Here is a 16,196-nt window from a genome sequence, read left to right on the forward strand (position 1 = left end):
AAACAGACTTGTTGCGAGATTGAATCCGTAAACTCAGTCATCTGAAAATCATGTTCTCAGATGACCGAAACATTTCCGAGAAATCAAGTGATGAGAGGATGAGAGGAGTGATACATGCTGGGGTTTCGTGGCAGTGGCGCCATCTAGCGGTAAGAGTCGGAGGTTAATGTCGCAGCGCCTTCTGTGTTGTAAATGTCTGTGTACGAGTGTACATTGTTCATACGTGAACCCTTTGACTATTACTATTGTCACATTTTTATAACATTTAAGTTGAAGTCCAAGAAATTCTCTTAACAAGGTCTTAAAAGGTCTACAGCATGTCTACAGGTTGCTTACATGCGCATGATCAGCGCGGACGTGGAAAATGAAAGTGAAATAAACGTTTCAGGCAGTTTAGGGGAACTCCAAAATCAACAATCATTTGGAAGTGTTTAATACTTCAGACTGCACCCGAGTAGTTGAAGACAAGGCCGTCGTCAGCTACCATGGCCAATATTTCCACAATTTACAAGCTCTCCTTGCTCGCGTTGAATTACTTCTTGCACGGTAAGTGAGCAGCTTTTCAATGCAATAATACATCTTGTAAACGTGAATAAATTGTTTAGCGTACTCTTGATAGCTAACACGAAACTTGTTCAGTTGTCTCCTCTCCCTGTTCACAAGATCAATGCATTTCAAATGAATGGATAATTCACTTGTTTACACCTTATAGATATAGATATAGATATAGCGACATAGCGATATAGATGTGTATACCTATCTATCTATCTATCTATCTATCTATCTATCTATCTATCTATCTATCTTCAAAGTAGCCACCTTTTGCTTTGATGACAGCTTTGCACACTCTTGGCAAGTTTGTGTCCAAACTTTTGACTGGTGCTGTGTGTGTATATGCACAGAAGAACACTCGAGGCATACATTTAAATGCAGTTAATGTGTGTTGAAAATATTTTACAGTATTGTACAGTACTACACAACATTGTTCTTCTGTGCTATTCACACAACTTTCTGTTCTATCTCTATCTCTCTCTCTCTCTCTCTCTTAGTCTATGGAACGAGCTGCCCGGTTCTGGACTGCTGGTTTGTCCAGGAGAAAACAGGTCGTGGGGGACTCTCAGCGGCGATGAGCCAGGACAAGTCCCTTCTAATCATCAGAACCGAACCAGACAGCCAGGGAACTGGATCACAGTGGACATCATCGACAGACATCGACCCTGAAAGAGTGTATTTTGTCACAGGTCAGTAATAATAATACAATAACTCATAAATAAACATAATATAATCTTTATGTGATGTTAGGCCTGTTACTGGATGTGAGGGAAATACATGGAGTGTGTTGTTCTATGGGTCACTAAGTGGTTGACTGAATGGCTTGCATTACAATTTAGCTTGTCCTCCAATTTCTACCTCCACTGGCCTCCAATAAATTTCAAACGAAATTATTCGATATTCATCAGACATGTTATATTATCTCACTGAATGGTAAACCTGCTGACGAAGACTGATTCCTCTCTCCTCTTCTCTCGTTCCTCTCTTCAGACCCAGCCGCCACGTTCTGCCTGTCCTCCCTCCAGCCACCAAAGGGCACTGTCCTAAAGCCTCAGTGTGAGGTCAACCCGTTCATGCCCCAGCCCTCTCCCGTCCAGTGGGTGAAGCCGCTGACCGACTCTGGTCACAGTCCCATCTACCTGCAGGCGGACTGGTACTCTGCTGCTGTGCATGGGGTTGATGGACAGCTGGTCATGTCCAACGTGATGCGTGCCCCCACTGCCAGCAAGGAACCCAACGGTAAAGAACCATATGAAGGACAGACAACAACATTGTCCGTTCAGTCTTGAACAGAGGTTGTAGACGGAAGGGGTTGTTCCTAGGGGAGGCTGGTTGAGGTAGAAATCGAAGGACAGGCTCATCGTAGTAGTGTGATAGTCTTATTGCTCTCTCTCTCTCTGTCCTTCCTCCCTTCTTTCTTTCTCTCTCTCTCAGTGATTCTCAGTGTGTCTAGCAGGACAGCCAAGGTCTACTCCAGACTAGGGGAACCGGTTCTCCTGGACTGTGGGTTCTGGGTGGAGCCGTCGTCTCCTCTCTCTGGGTTGGGCTTCTCTGTGGAGTGGCGGTACCAGTTCAGGGGACATGGCCGCCTCGTTCTGGGCTACGATGGCAAGAGCGACCGATTGGCAGAGACCCAGGAGGTGGGGGTGGGGCTAGATTTCACCTCCCTGCATGAGACAGGAAACGCATCTTTGATCCTAGAGAAAGCTCAAGTGAGCCATTCTGGAACCTACATCTGCAGCGTGTATTTCCCCTACCTGCTGGCCCAAGTGGCTGTGGAGCTGGAGATCGTGGGTGAGGATCTGTCTGATAATACTCAAGCATTGCATTGTGACTGCCAATGGACCCTGGTCCGAGCATTGATTACTTTATCTTATGATGACTGATGGATAGATGATTCATTTACTTAAACACATGTATTTGCTGTAAGTCGCTTTGGATAAAGGCGTCTGCTAAATGCCATAAATGTAAATGTTATAACTATAATTGTTTGTACCAGTGTTATGTAGAATCTCACACTGAAAAGTCTACTGTGTCATACTGTAGGTTTTGAGTACATTCAACTCTAACAAACACAAGTACATTGTTCCTGGCATACCAAATGTATATGTATCATCCTCTTTTACCCCCCCCCCTCTAACCTTAATCCTTTCTCTCTCTGACTCAGAGCCTCCCTCACTCTCCCTCTACCCCTCTCCGCTCCCCCTCTCCGTGCCGGGCCAGGTGGTGGTGGTCCAGTGTGAGGCCTCAGGCTTCGCTCCCCTCTCCGTGGAGCTGGGCTGGGAGATCACGGGGGCGGATGGGAAGACCAGGCCCCTGGGCCAGGGCAGCCTGACGGGCCACAGGCAGGCCTACGACGGCACCTACAGCCAGGACACTCGCCTGGCGCTGGACCCAGCCAAGCTGGACCTGGGCCGGGGTGGAGAGGTCACCTGTGTGGCTGTCCACCCTGGGGGCACCAGGCGAGCCAGCGTCGCGCTCAATATCATCGGTGAGACATTGTGGACAGTCTATATGTTACATAAATGATGGGTCTGGGTCTATATAGTGGTGAGACATTGAACGCCAGTTTAAATGCCTTATCATGTTTTGATATATGTATATATCTTTAAGAATCGGGCTTTATGGTATGTATGCTCTGTGACTGTCCTCCTATGTTTTTATTTTCATATTCTTGACATGTAAAGCGCTTTGAGTCCATGAGAAAGTGCTATGCAAATGTAATGTATTATTATTATTAAGAGGAACTGATTTTTTTTTTTTTAAGATCTCTCTCTCTCTTTGTCACTATCAGGAGTCAGTGCACCCACCATTGAGGACTCCATGGCAATGGTTGCCGTGGCGCTGGGGCTGTATGGACTAATCAAGGTGGTCTGTTGGACGTTCAGCTCTGGTAACTATCTTTTGGTTTATTTAACATTTATTCAACCAGGCCCAATAGCTCTTTCACAAAGGAGCTCAAGGAGGCCAAGAAGCCAGGGTCAGTAAAACAATTAAATAAAATACATTTGAATATCAAAGTGTGTAAATTGTTTGAGTAATAAAGGTCACTATTCAAAGTATACATTTGTTTTTGTGTATCTAATGTTTGACCTTTTCTTGGCTTTGCGTAGGCACTGATCATGCTGACGACACTGAAGTGAAGGTAATTGTCCTTTTTTAAATGTATATTTAACTCATTCAGTGCCGAGGGTGAATAAAGTCGCCCAAGTTGTCAACATTCTAGAGTTCCAAGGGTGACTTTATAACACCAGAAATGCATCAATTATGATGCTTCATTTTTGTAGCCAATCAGAGTGTTGTTGCTAGGTAAACACCATATAGAACACTTGGCACTAGGTGGTGAGTGTTCCGGAATTCTTTGGCAGTTAGTGAGTTAAGTGCATTTCCTGGCTGTTTCTCAGACCCCCTCTGTTTCCTCAACCCCTGGCTGTGTTGTGTGTTTTGTTACTTCACATGAGGCTTGTCCTTATGCTTTTTCATTCACAGAAAAAGAATTGAAAAGTGGCGACCAGATGTATCATGGATTATGGAACCATGGCCTGGCAAGGAAATTAGTTTTCATCAGCAGCTGACAGAGATGTGTGAATGAAGCCAGAATTTCCTCTGGAGAATGTAATCCTTGTAGCCAGTCCAAACTGTCATGGTTATAAATATTTTTTTGGTGACTGATACAATACAATATTGAAAGGAACTGCAGCACTGCTCAATTCATTCAGGAAGACGGAAAACACTCTGTACTGTGCATATGTATATAAAAAAAAAAAGCATTGTGATGGCTAATGGCCCCTGGTCCTAGCATAGATTACTTTTTCTTATGATGACTGATGTATAGATGATTCACTTACTTAGACAAATGTATTTGTTGTAAGTCGCTTTCAATAAAGGCGTCTGCTAAATGCCATAAATGTAGTATGTGGGAGATTTCAATTTAGTTTGTGTTGTAGTAAGTGGTTCAACTGTGCCTTATTCAGTTGAAGTGTCTCTGTATATGTTTCTCATTCTGTGTTGTTTTCCATATCAGTAACATAACATCAGATTTGATTAATGTTCTGTTTGATGTGTATTGCCATGAAATAGAAAGACTATTTGTGATGGATCATAATTAAGTTAAGTCATTGCATGTACTGAAATAATAAATTAATTGGCTGGCCTTTAAGTTTGGCCTTTGTCTTTCAGCATGCATTGCTGTAATATTAATGCTGTGACGTGTTTATCTAATGACATTAAAATAGTTTATTGGTAACTTACGATAAGCGAGACACAACAATAAATGCAACATTAGTTTAATAGACTCTTTCTGTGCTGAGTGATCATCCATACAGGCTGTTCGACTTGTAGCTCCGGGATTCGATAGCAGGCAGGCGGCATGACGCAGTCTGCTCTGGCGCTCGGCCTTCCACCTTTAGGACTGTCAAAAAAGACTCCTAACACAGAAAGGTGACCTCTATTATTGTCATTGTCGTTCAGCAGAGGTCTGCTCTACTCCGATCGGCTCTGAAACAGACACAAGCCTCTTCTTCTGTCCAGCAGGACACGTTTTAACACATCACATGACCAAACCTGGCTTCGGACGTCACTGTCACATGGCCATTGGAAAACGACCTACACCTCGGTATCAACCGTCCCATCACTAAAATAGATCCTTAAGCAAAAAAGAATCCAGCATATGTGAGAATAACCAAATCATCTCTTTGGAGGCCCCCCTACCCCCACAGAGGAGGATGAATAACAGCCAGTGGGAAACATCTCCTAGAGCGGTCAAGAAAGTCAGTAGCCAATGATCGATGATGTTACTGAGCGACAAGGAGACAGTAACCAATGGAAGGCCTGGATGTTGCTGAGCAGTCAAAGGGGTCGGGTCGACGGGTCTCTAGCGCGTAAGTTGACAATCTTAAGTCACCTGGCCTTGTTTTGGTTACAAACTCACACAGCTAGCGAGCTATGCTTATCTTTATCACCGTCTGAACGTAGTAAATCATTAACACATAAATACGTCTGTATTCGAAATATACCGTAGAGGATTTCGGCACTTCATAGTAACATCTGCCCCGTTAGCCAACTTGCAAGCTAGCTACTACTGGAGGCTAACAATGGTTTTTGGATTTAGCTAGGTAGCTAGTTAGCTCGCTAGCTGCTGCTGCTCAGTGTATTGAAGCCAGTCTCTAAACAACAATAAACCGGCAGATATGAACTACCGAAGTCTGGTGTTGACTGCAGCAGGGCTGACCGGTAGGATCTGGACACATCTCACTCAAGTTCAGTGACAGAAACACTTCATCGTCGCCGAGGTTAGCCACGGCTGACGGCTGCAGGCTTTTGTGTCTCCGACAATTTACTTTCTATTTCGCGGGCTGTCGTGGCTAAAGCTAACTAGTAACATAGGCACGGAATAAGGAGTTTATTTTTTTGGAGAACTGGTATTATTTCTGGTGATTGAAACTGCCGGCTGCTACTTGTAGATAGACAGGAATATATCGAAACCAAAAGTCTTGAGAAACGTTGTGCGGATGTAGGGACCCAGGTCGATACGAGCTGCCGGTGCCGTGTGTGTGAGCTAGCCAGCTGTCTGATATGATACTATGTCAGTTAACATGTTATTCATTTGGCTTATTATATGTTTTATTCGGACAAGTCAGTGCAGTGCAATAGCCTTGCTGCATAATTGCAGGATGTATATGTACGAGGCCAAGGCCACATCTTCATGTGTAACTAGGGCATGTCTTCAGAGAGGGCCTTCTGTGCTGTCTAGCCAAAATATTGGAGCCAGGCCAACCCAATCTCATGTTATAGCACTTGATTTATAGTGCTTAAGGAAATGCATTCACAGAGCATATTGTAACAGCAGACTGTGTACTAATGTCACACAATTTGGAATCTGTCTGATCTGTTAAATGGTCATTTCCATTTGTGATCTATACTCATTGATTCTCCAAGGATATGACTGATGAATGCCTAATATGCGTAAATCAACGGTTTTACTGTACAACCCAACATATACAGTTGTTTAACTTCATTGTTTGTGAACAATATCATTGTAAACAAACATGGTAAGTTAGCATTTGGAAAGACAGTTGCCGTGTTCGGCTTTGTCCAAGCCATAATCTTGATGTTTTCTCATCCCTCGACAAAGAATTAGCCCTTTCCTGATGGCAGGAGCCTCGACAGTGATGGACAGCATTGTGATCCTCGACGATGATGATGAGGAAGAGGAAACGCCCCAGCCCCAGCCCCAGCCCCAGCCCTCGTCCTCCAGATCCTCCTCCCAACCCAAACCCTCTGTGAATCATCTTACCCCTCCAAAGAACAACCAGCCCACCCCTACTCACATCACCCAGTCACCGTTTGCCTCAGCCAAGAAGGAGAGCCACGTCCTGCAGGCTGAGAACCAAAGGCTCTTTACTGAGGTGAGACAGGGTGGGCTTGGCTGGGGAGGGGTGGGGATGGAAGCTGGGCTGGGGTAGGGTGGGGTGGGGATGGAAGCTGGGCTGGGGTAGGGTGGGGAGGGGTGGGGATGGAAGCTAGGCTGGGGTAGGGTGGGGTGGGGTGGGTATGGAAGCTGTGCTGGGGTAGGGTGGGGAGGGCTGGGGAGGGGTGGGGTGAGGATGGAAGCTGGGCTGGGGTGGGGATGGAAGCTGGCCTGGGCTGAGCTGGGTTGGGCTGTTTTTTCAAAACGACTGTTTCCAGCCTCAGCCGGTGTCCTTGGAGTTTCTACTCATTCTTCACTTTGAACTCATTGCCATTTTCTTTTTGGTTACCCACATCCCCCTCTCCCCCCATCCCTCCCCCCCTCTCCTTCCCCCACCCCTCCCTCCCTCCCACCCACCCAGTTTGTAGAGCACTGCCAGGGGCACACCCAGGACTGTCCCGAGGTCCTGACCTTCCTGCACGCCAAGCACACAAAGGCCTCGGCCGACTTCCTGGCCTCTGTGGAGTTCCGCAACACCCTGGGCCGCTGCCTGACGCGCGCTCAGGCCAGCCGCGCCAAGACCTTCGTCTACATCAACGAGCTCTGCACCGTCCTCAAGCAGCACGCGGCCAAGAGGAGGCAGGCCGTGGTGAAGGTGGAGCTCACCGAGAAGGAGAAGAGAGAGAAGGAGCGGAAGAGGGAGGCGGGGAACGGGCAGGAGGCCGCCGGGGAGGAGCTGCCGTCTACCTCGGGGCGACAGGAGGAGGGGGAGGGGGAGGAGAAGGAGAAGAAGATGAAGAGGGCGTCCAGGAAACAGGTGCGGACCGTTGGAGCTGTCCATATGTTCTCTATGCTGTAACTCTGTCTGTTTATTAAGTTATTGTGAATAATGTTTATGTTTGTGGTGCAGATGATGGAGAAAACTCATTCATAGTCAAAAACAACCCCTAGCCCCTCCCACATCTCAAATCTGAAGGATATAGAAAGGTCTAAGCAATACGGTCCCCCCCTATAGCAATATAGCAATACAACCCCCCCCATAGCAATATAGCAATACAACCCCCCCCATAGCAATATAGCAATATAACCCCCCCTATAGCAATATGACCCCCCTATAGCAATATAGCAATACAACCGCCCCATAGCAATATAGCAATACAACCCCCCCTATAGCAATATAGCAATACAACCCCCTCCCCCCATAGCAATATAGCAATACAATCCCCCCCCCATAGCAATATAGCAATACAACCCCCCCCATAGCAATATAGCAATACAACCCCCCCCATAGCAATATAGCAATATAACCCCCCCCTATAGCAATATGACCCCCCTATAGCAATATAGCAATATAACCCCCCCCTATAGCAATATGACCCCCCTATAGCAATATAGCAATATGACCCCCCCCCCCCCCATAGCAATATAGCCTGTTTTCAGACCTCTGTCGTTTACAAGTAACTCACGCATCCCTTTCTCATTCTCTTCTCTCTCTCCTTTTCTCTCTCTCTCTCCTCTTCTCTCCCTCTCTCCTCTCTCTCCACTTTTCTCTCTCCTCTTCTCTCTCTCCTCTCTGCTCTTCTCCTCTCTCTCTCCTCCTGTCAGATTGCGTACCTGGAGAACCTGTTGAAGGTCTACAATGATGAGATTCGCCGCCTGCAGGAGACTGAGCTGAGTGTGGACGACCTGGTGGAGGAGGACTCGGGTTACATCCAGGAGCACAAGCTCAAACGCAAGGTCAGCTCCCTCTGGGGAGGTGCCTGCTTCCTTTGGGGAGGTGCCTGCTCCCTGCCTCACTCAGTTAACTCTCATTCTGTTATATAACCCAAGTTAAACTCACTCACTCACTCACTCACTCTCCCTCTCCCCCCTCTTTCTCTCTCTCTCCCCCTCCCCCCTCCCTCCCCCCAGATGATAAAGATCTATGATAAGCTGTGTGAGCTGAAAGGCTGCAGCACCCTGACAGGCAGAGTAATAGAGCAGAGGATTACCTACAGCGGGACTCGCTACCCTGAGGTCAACCGCAAGGTAACGTCTCAGCGTCTGGAGAAGTCGCCTTCAGATATTCTTCTTCTTTTTTTTTTTTTTTTTTTTTTAAATACAGTACCAGTCAAAAGTTTGGACACACCTTCTCATTCAATGGTTTTTCTTTATTTTTATTATTTTCAACATTGTAGATTAATGTTGAAGACATCAAAACTATGAAGGAACACATGGAATTATGTAGCAAACAAAAAAAGTGTTAAACAAACCAGAATATAGTTTATATTTTAGATTCTTCAAAGTAGCCACCTTTTGCTTTGATGACAGCTTTGCACACTCTTGGCAAGTTTGTGTCCAAACTTTTGACTGGTACTGTATGTTTTAGGGCATTTCTGCTTTATTGGGATAGGGACAGTAGAGATTGACAGGAAGGATGGGAGAGAGAGGAGGGATGACATGACAAGATAGGTCGAGGGTGGAATCGAACCAGGAACCTTGCGATTACGTGGTATGCGCATTAGCGTGCTACGCCACCAAGCGCCCCACCCTCAGATATTCTAAAGATGCAAACAAGATGGCGGATGGCGCTCTCTCCTGCTCACAGACAACGGGCCCGGATTCGCACGTGTGAAAATGTGTGAAATTGGGGCAAAGTCGGCCATCTTTACCGTAATGTTTCTAATAGACGTGATAATCCAACTCAGTCTAGCATTTCCATGATGTGCAATGCATTTTCAGACTGTTAACAACAACTCAACAACTGATTTTTTTTTTTTTTAAATCAAGCTACAATAGAAATCATGCTGTCGAGTTTTGAAGGTATTTTTTGCTCACTGTTTGCTGAATGAAATTGGGGCCCTGTGGGTGAAAATAATCGTGATCACTAACTTGGGGCACTTTTACACTGATGTGAACTAAAATGGCAATTAATGTTGCCTGTCAATCAAATTAGATAAACACAAACCAAATGAGTAATAATAGCAGTCAATAATCACTAATCTCTCCTCCCTCCCTCTCTCTCCCCTCCTCTCTCTCTCCCCCTCTATCTGTCCCGCTCTCCCTCTCCCCCCCCCCCCCAGGTGGAGCGCTTCATCAACAGTCCCGAGGCCCAGCTGAACCCCCCTGACTACTCTGACATCCTGCATCAGGTCCGTCGGGCCAACGAGCGCCACAGCCTGACACTCACCCGCAAGCAGCTGGTGCAGATCGCCCAGGACGCCTTCAGGGAGACGGGCAACCGGCTGCAGGAGAGACGCCACCTGGACATGGTCTACAACTTCGGATCGCACGTGACTGACCATTACAAGCCTGGTGGGTGTGGGTGGGTGGTGTGGGTGGGTATGGGTGGGTTGGGTGGATGGGTGTGGGTGGGTGGGTGGGTGGGTGGGTGGGTGTGTTTGTGTGATCAAAGAAAATATTTGGGTCCATCAGAAATGAGTGAGGCAGGCACTTATTGAATGAACATGGAACATCTCTGCCCCCCCACCCCTCACCCCCTGTCTCTCTCTCTCCCCCCCTCACCCTCTGCCCTCACCCCCTGTCTCTCTCTCACCCTCTGCCCGCCCCTCAGCCACAGACCCAGCGCTGTTGGACTCGGTCCTGGCCCGGAAACTGCGCTCCAACAGAGAGGTGGCGCTGACCAGCCTGGACGAGGTCATCTCTAAATACGCCCTGAAGCAGGACGACACGGAGGAGGAGGAGAGGAAGAAACGACTGGAGAGAGACCGGCTGAAGAAAGAGGTGAAGGAGGAGGAGCAACAGCAGGAGGAGGAGCAGCAGCAGCAGTAGTAGCAGTGTCAATGGTGGCTGTCTGCTCTCTGTGGTATCTAACAGTGGTGTTAGTCTCTGTGGTGTTAGTCTCTGTGGTGTTAGTCTCTGTGGTGTCTAACAGTGGTGTTAGTCTCTGTCCTCTGTCTTCGTTGACTTAAACACAAAAAGTAATAAAATACTAAAGTTACCCTTCCTTTTAGTCCCTTACCAGTGAACAGTTTAACATGCGTCTCTCATTCCATGGCTGTTCTCGTTCTACGGCTGTTCTCGTTCCACGGCTGTTCTAGAACCACGGCTGTTCTCGTTCTACGGCTATTCTCGTTCTACGACTGTTCTCGTTCTACGACTGTTCTCGTTCCATGGCTGTTTTCGTTCCATGGCTGTTTTCGTTCCACGGCTGTTTTCGTTCCACGGCTGTTCTAGATCCATGGCTGTTCTCCTCTTTGTGTTCCCCAGCAGGCTCAGACATCGGGGCCTGAGGCCAGGAAAGCGCATGAGAGTCTGAAGGCGGGAACAGAGGAGGAGGAGGAGGCAGCGGCTGAGAGCGAGGTGGAGGAACCGGAGGAAGATGAGGATGAGGAAGACGACCAGTCGTCCGACCCAGACATCGAAGAGGAGATCCAGGCCAGCAAAACGCAGGCGGGGCCAGGTGATGATGAAGACCACCATAATGATCTGAGTTTGCTACAATGCTTTCAGTGTATCTAGTTTTGAGGTGCATTTTCAGCAATGTCTCAACACACTATTCATCGTATAAAAACCAAACACATGAACAAAACACATAACATGAATAAGAGCATATGGGCAGGCAGCATAGTATTCTCGACATGGGGGAAGGCAGTTGGGGGGGGGGGGGGGGGTTGCTAAGTACAACCGTATGCCGCTGTAAAAAGGTGAGTCTTGAGGGTTCGTCTTAAACATGGTAACGGCCTCTGACCCCCTAACAAGGGCTGGCAGGCTAGGACAGAAGTGGTGCTCGATAAGAAAACATGGTCATTCCAGCTGTGAGTGCTTGTAGACGGACAACTCAAGATATTGAATCGTATTGAGTGTGCTCTGTATTGATTGTGTATTGATTCTTCAAATAATTCCTTTAGAAATATGTCGTCATGTTACACTCTGGTGCACGTCCTTGAGGTAGGAAGAAGAAGAGGAAGGCAAGAGAATGTGTGTTAACCGTCTCCTTTTAACTGAATGGGCCTTTTTCAGAGGATGAAGATGAGGAGGAGGAAGAGGACAATAATGAGGTAGAGACTACAAAGCAGAGTGAGATGGAGGATGATGGGGGGAGTGAGTCCCTGAGCCAGGGCGGAGGAGAGGAAGACGGGACCGCCCAGGAAGAAAAACAGTCAGTGACGAGCTGGTTGAGTCCCATGGAGAACACTCCCGACATGTCACCCCTGACCCCTAACCCTGTCCAGACAGACAGCCCCAGCCAATCAGAGGCCATCAAGGTTGAAAAAAGGGAAACATTGTTAGATACTAACCTCACCAAGGAGGATGAAGTTTCCTCCAATCACGTGTCAGCTGTGTCTGTGAGCACCACTGCAGACACCAGAGACTCCTCAGCCTCCCCTCTTCTGGCCAATCAGGCCTCTCGGCCACAGTCGCCGGTGCTGATTTCGACCAATGAGGACTCTCGCACGCTCATTTGTGAGACGAGGTCGGCGAATTGCAGCCCTCTTCGGCTCAGTCCCAGAGCGACCTCCAGAGGGAGAAAGAGGAAGCGGGAGGAGGAAGTAGGACACAGGAAGCCCCAGAACGGGGCCCTGAAACTCAACAGCGGGAGGTAAAGCAAAGTGTCGTTAAACTTTCTTCCAGTTCAAGTCAAAAACCCGTAGTCATTTTTCAAAACGGGAATTTTTCTTCAAATAGCCAATACAAGCTTTCTGTAACATATTGGATTGCTGTTTTGTGTAAGTGTTTCTCAGTGATTTGGTCAAAACAAAGACAAGAAGACATATACAGGAAACTGTAAGCCTGTGTTACAAACGTGCGTGTTTGATACCATTCCTGATTACATTGCATGCCTTACAACGAGCCTGTCCTCAGATGTCGTCTACCTCCGCCAGCCTCCCCTGACACATGCTCTCTCTCCCCAGTGACAGTGACATCCCGCTGGACATGGGCGTGGTGACCAGTAGCCCCCTACAGGCTGACTCCACCAGGGCAGACACCCCCCCACAGGAGCTGGTCAGCAGCTCCCAGTACACCCCACCCCCCAAGAAAAATAAGGTATCAATCAATCAATGATGTTGTCTTGGCCGTCTGTCATACAGTGTACGCGAAATAGATCTGTGATTTCCCTTCCCAAACAGTCCTGTTGAATAGCCGACTGCAGTCTCAGTACCAAAAATAAATGCATGCACCCTATCTAACAGAATAATATGATCACAATGTCTAATATGTGAGGGATAATGTTCATAGAGTATCAATTAAGATACAAAATAACCGACTGTTATGACTGTATAATAACATGACTGTTAAAAGTTTGGGAACCACTGATATGAGGTATAGGGTATTTGGGTACATATGGTTTCACCATTTAGGAAATGATCCGTAGTCCCCCTATTTCAGGGCACCAAAAGTATTTGGCCAGATGAATACGAATCCTATACATCACAACCCTGCTTCTTATGTAAATCATTCCATGCGCATGTTATCCAAACCTCTTCAACATCGACCCCTTGTGGTTTCCAGGTCAATGTGGCGACCCAGTGTGACCCCGACGAGATCATCGTTCTGTCTGACTCGGACTGACCTTCGACCCCCCAGGCTACAGGGAGGTTACCCCTCTACATGTCGGCCTCTTGACCTCCAAACCAGTGCCTGCTGATGTGAATCCTTTAAGATGATGGACACGGGTTCCAGTGTGAGAGCGGACTTGTCATTGCAGACTAAAACTGGCGGTAGACGCGGTAGTTTACTGCCAGTGTGTTTACATTTTATATTTATATACTGTCTGTGTGATGGGGGTGGGGGGGCTCTCCTTTGTATTTTATGTGGAAGAATGACTTCAATGAGATATATTATTTTACAAGCTCTGCTTTGTCATTTGTTTGTCTTTTGATCTTTTTTGGGATCTTGGATGGATGGATGGACGGATGGATGGATGGATGAATGCAGGCTTGTCTGTACTCGAACGCTGGCAATAAGCTCTGTCGGCCTAAGTCAGAATCTTTTTAATTCAGAAGTAATTTATCCTTGCACAGGAACATTTCAGGATCAATAAATCGACATTGTCAGTGCAATCATGAATTGTTGTTCTAGGTGTTGCTGTCAAGAGCAACATGACCGTATCGTAACTATTTTCACATGTATTTTTTGGTATTGTTTGCAAGCATCACAGATCAGCTGTCAGTTCGCCAAGACGGCAAACAAACACAAACGAAGGAAGGCATTCCTAGCATAAATAAAGTAGTTTGTATTAGTTTGAGGTGGTAATGAACAGTTTTGTCATTATTTTTTGACCCCCATAGATTTCTTTTTATTTTATTTGAACAGTTAGGAGGATATACAGTCGTGTCATAAATTTTTCCTTTGAATAAAATGTTGATAAAACAGAAACATACATTTTCTTATGATAACATTTGATGATAAAATAAAAACATGTTGATTTTTAAGCTTGTCAAAAAGATGGACTCACTGTCAAAGATGGACTCAGTTTTGATGTAAAATGACTCATCTTCAGTGTCAAAAGACCGAGTTCATTTGTGGTGGAGTAAATTGTATTAAATTCTCCTTTTCTCTGATCTGTTTACTAGTAACAGTATACCTACATGGGCTAATGGGCCATACATGCCTATAGAAAGTCTACATCCCCTTTAACAATGTTAATCTTTTATTGCACCAGAGCCTAGAATCGAATGTGAATTTTTTTCCCCACTGATCTACACAAACTACTGGACACTCTCTGAGAGAAAACATCAAATAAAAATAAGTAGAGAAAACATCAAATGAAAAACAGAGAAGTCTACATGCCTGTTGCGTCGGCTCTCCTAAAACGAGCTCAAATGCGAAAATGTTTTTATCAAGTTACTCCAGTTTAATTGAGTCCATATGAGTGCAAGGATAATGTATTTCGATTCCAGGCTCTTGGGTAACGAAAGGTGAACATTTTGAAAGGAGGTGTAGACTGGGCTGTATGTGTACGGTTACGGTACGACAAAATGACATGTATTGCGGGATTGGAAACTTGCTGTTTTCGGCGGTTGGTCCCTAAATAGCCAACCGGCCGTTAGAAGTCACTGTCACAATTTGACCCTAGTTTCATCAGGAATGCCCATGAATATATTCAAGACATTTTATTCCAATCTTTTTGCATATTACAAATCACTCTAAAATTGTTTGATGTTCCATATGTAGTCATTGGCACTCAAAATCAGCACGTTCGTGTACTAAGTGAAAGTTTGGAGAAAAAAGGATCTGCCCAAGATTTATAGCATATCACCTCATCTGTGAAATATGGTGGTGGGGGTGTTATGGTTTGGGCATGTACAGTATAGCTGCCACAAGAATTGGCTGACTTGTCTTAATTGACGATGTTACTGCTGACAGCAATAGCAGAATGTTTTCTGAAGTGTACAGAAACAGCTTGTCTGCTCGAGTACAAGCAAATGCCTCCAAATTCAGAAGGATCGTGCTTCATCATATAGTAAGAGAATGACCCAAACATATAGTCATAGTAACTAGGGAGATTTTCAAGGCCAAAAAAGTTCTTGACTGGCCAAGTCAATCTTCAGATTTATATCCAATTTAACATGCATTTAATTTCCCGATGATAAGAAAACACAAACAACAACTGAAGATGTTTGCAGGCCTGGCAAAGCATCACCAGAGAAGATACCCAGCGTCTGGTGGGGTCAAAGGGTCGCAGACTTCAGGCGGTTATTACATGTAAAGGATTGTCAACCATATACTAAACATGAGTACTCTATTTGGACATTACATGATTTTTTTCCAATACTTTTGGAGTATGTTTAAAAAATGTTGTACTTTCTAAATGGTGAACCCAACCTGAAAAAAATACCCATTGAATTAAAGCTGAGAATCTCTACTTTGACCCATAGCAATTGTTTGATTTAAAATCCAAACTGTTAGAGTATACAGCTTAAAGACCATAAACTGCTTTCTCTTTTCAATGCTGATGGAGGGCGCTGTATATACACAATCACTGACACTATACACTACCACACATTATTTGGATAAAATCTCACATATATATATATAACATTTATTTACAGTAGAGAAACTGTACAGGGGGGTAGTGGGGGTGAAGAGGTCTCTAGGAGGGACAGTCAAGATGTAGCCTGAAGAGATGGTTCTTGTAATGGTTCAATAAGTATCTGTATTATGAAATGCTAGTAAGCGTTAATAATGTTGATAATACTAATTATTTAAGCATTAATCATGTAATGAATGTTTATCTATAATGACAGTGTGACCTGAGAGTCACCCTTTGCTTATGACTTGAGTAGACTAA

At 45.7% G+C, this 16,196-nt stretch overlaps 2 protein-coding genes across 5 annotated transcripts; both read left to right on the plus strand.

The window, feature by feature from the left end:
- The first annotated feature begins 222 nt into the window (after nucleotides 1-222).
- Nucleotides 223-4,706, plus strand: tapbp.1 (TAP binding protein (tapasin), tandem duplicate 1). Its single transcript, XM_083680076.1, has 8 exons — nucleotides 223-546; nucleotides 1,050-1,241; nucleotides 1,543-1,791; nucleotides 1,987-2,346; nucleotides 2,720-3,043; nucleotides 3,347-3,445; nucleotides 3,666-3,697; nucleotides 4,042-4,706. Exons 1-8 carry the CDS (start codon nucleotides 486-488, stop codon nucleotides 4,051-4,053), a joined length of 1,329 nt encoding a protein of 442 aa, XP_083536202.1. The 5' UTR covers nucleotides 223-485; the 3' UTR covers nucleotides 4,054-4,706.
- Nucleotides 4,707-5,327: 621 nt separating this feature from the next.
- daxx (death-domain associated protein) lies at nucleotides 5,328-13,756 on the plus strand. Of its 4 annotated transcripts, none has more exons than XM_083680896.1 (11): nucleotides 5,328-5,432; nucleotides 6,686-6,959; nucleotides 7,383-7,778; nucleotides 8,567-8,698; nucleotides 8,873-8,989; nucleotides 10,024-10,255; nucleotides 10,515-10,684; nucleotides 11,171-11,363; nucleotides 11,924-12,503; nucleotides 12,817-12,949; nucleotides 13,415-13,756. In XM_083680896.1, the coding sequence occupies exons 1-11, from the start codon at nucleotides 5,374-5,376 to the stop codon at nucleotides 13,472-13,474; spliced, it is 2,346 nt and encodes a 781-aa protein (XP_083537022.1). In that variant the 5' UTR covers nucleotides 5,328-5,373; the 3' UTR covers nucleotides 13,475-13,756. The 4 variants fall into 4 exon arrangements, with proteins under 4 accessions (XP_083537022.1, XP_083537023.1, XP_083537024.1 ...); XM_083680897.1 differs by having other exon boundaries at nucleotides 11,174-11,363; XM_083680898.1 differs by lacking the exon at nucleotides 5,328-5,432 and adding an exon at nucleotides 5,478-5,784.
- The last annotated feature ends 2,440 nt before the right edge of the window (nucleotides 13,757-16,196 follow it).

Source organism: Argentina silus, assembly GCF_951799395.1.
Source record: "Argentina silus genome assembly, chromosome: 11".
NCBI classification, from domain to species: Eukaryota; Metazoa; Chordata; class Actinopteri; order Argentiniformes; family Argentinidae; genus Argentina; species Argentina silus.

Excerpts from the sequence above, each read along its gene's own strand:
- tapbp.1 (XM_083680076.1), top strand. The coding sequence starts at position 486 with ATGGCCAATATTTCCACAATTTACAAGCTCTCCTTGCTCGCGTTGAAT. Across the intron at positions 3,044-3,346 it reads CGTCGCGCTCAATATCATCG|GAGTCAGTGCACCCACCATT; the intron begins GTGAGACATTGT and ends TGTCACTATCAG. Across the intron at positions 3,446-3,665 it reads CTGTTGGACGTTCAGCTCTG|GCACTGATCATGCTGACGAC; the intron begins GTAACTATCTTT and ends GGCTTTGCGTAG.
- daxx (XM_083680896.1), top strand. The coding sequence starts at position 5,374 with ATGGAAGGCCTGGATGTTGCTGAGCAGTCAAAGGGGTCGGGTCGACGG. Across the intron at positions 10,256-10,514 it reads GACTGACCATTACAAGCCTG|CCACAGACCCAGCGCTGTTG; the intron begins GTGGGTGTGGGT and ends CCCGCCCCTCAG. Across the intron at positions 12,504-12,816 it reads CTGAAACTCAACAGCGGGAG|TGACAGTGACATCCCGCTGG; the intron begins GTAAAGCAAAGT and ends CTCTCTCCCCAG.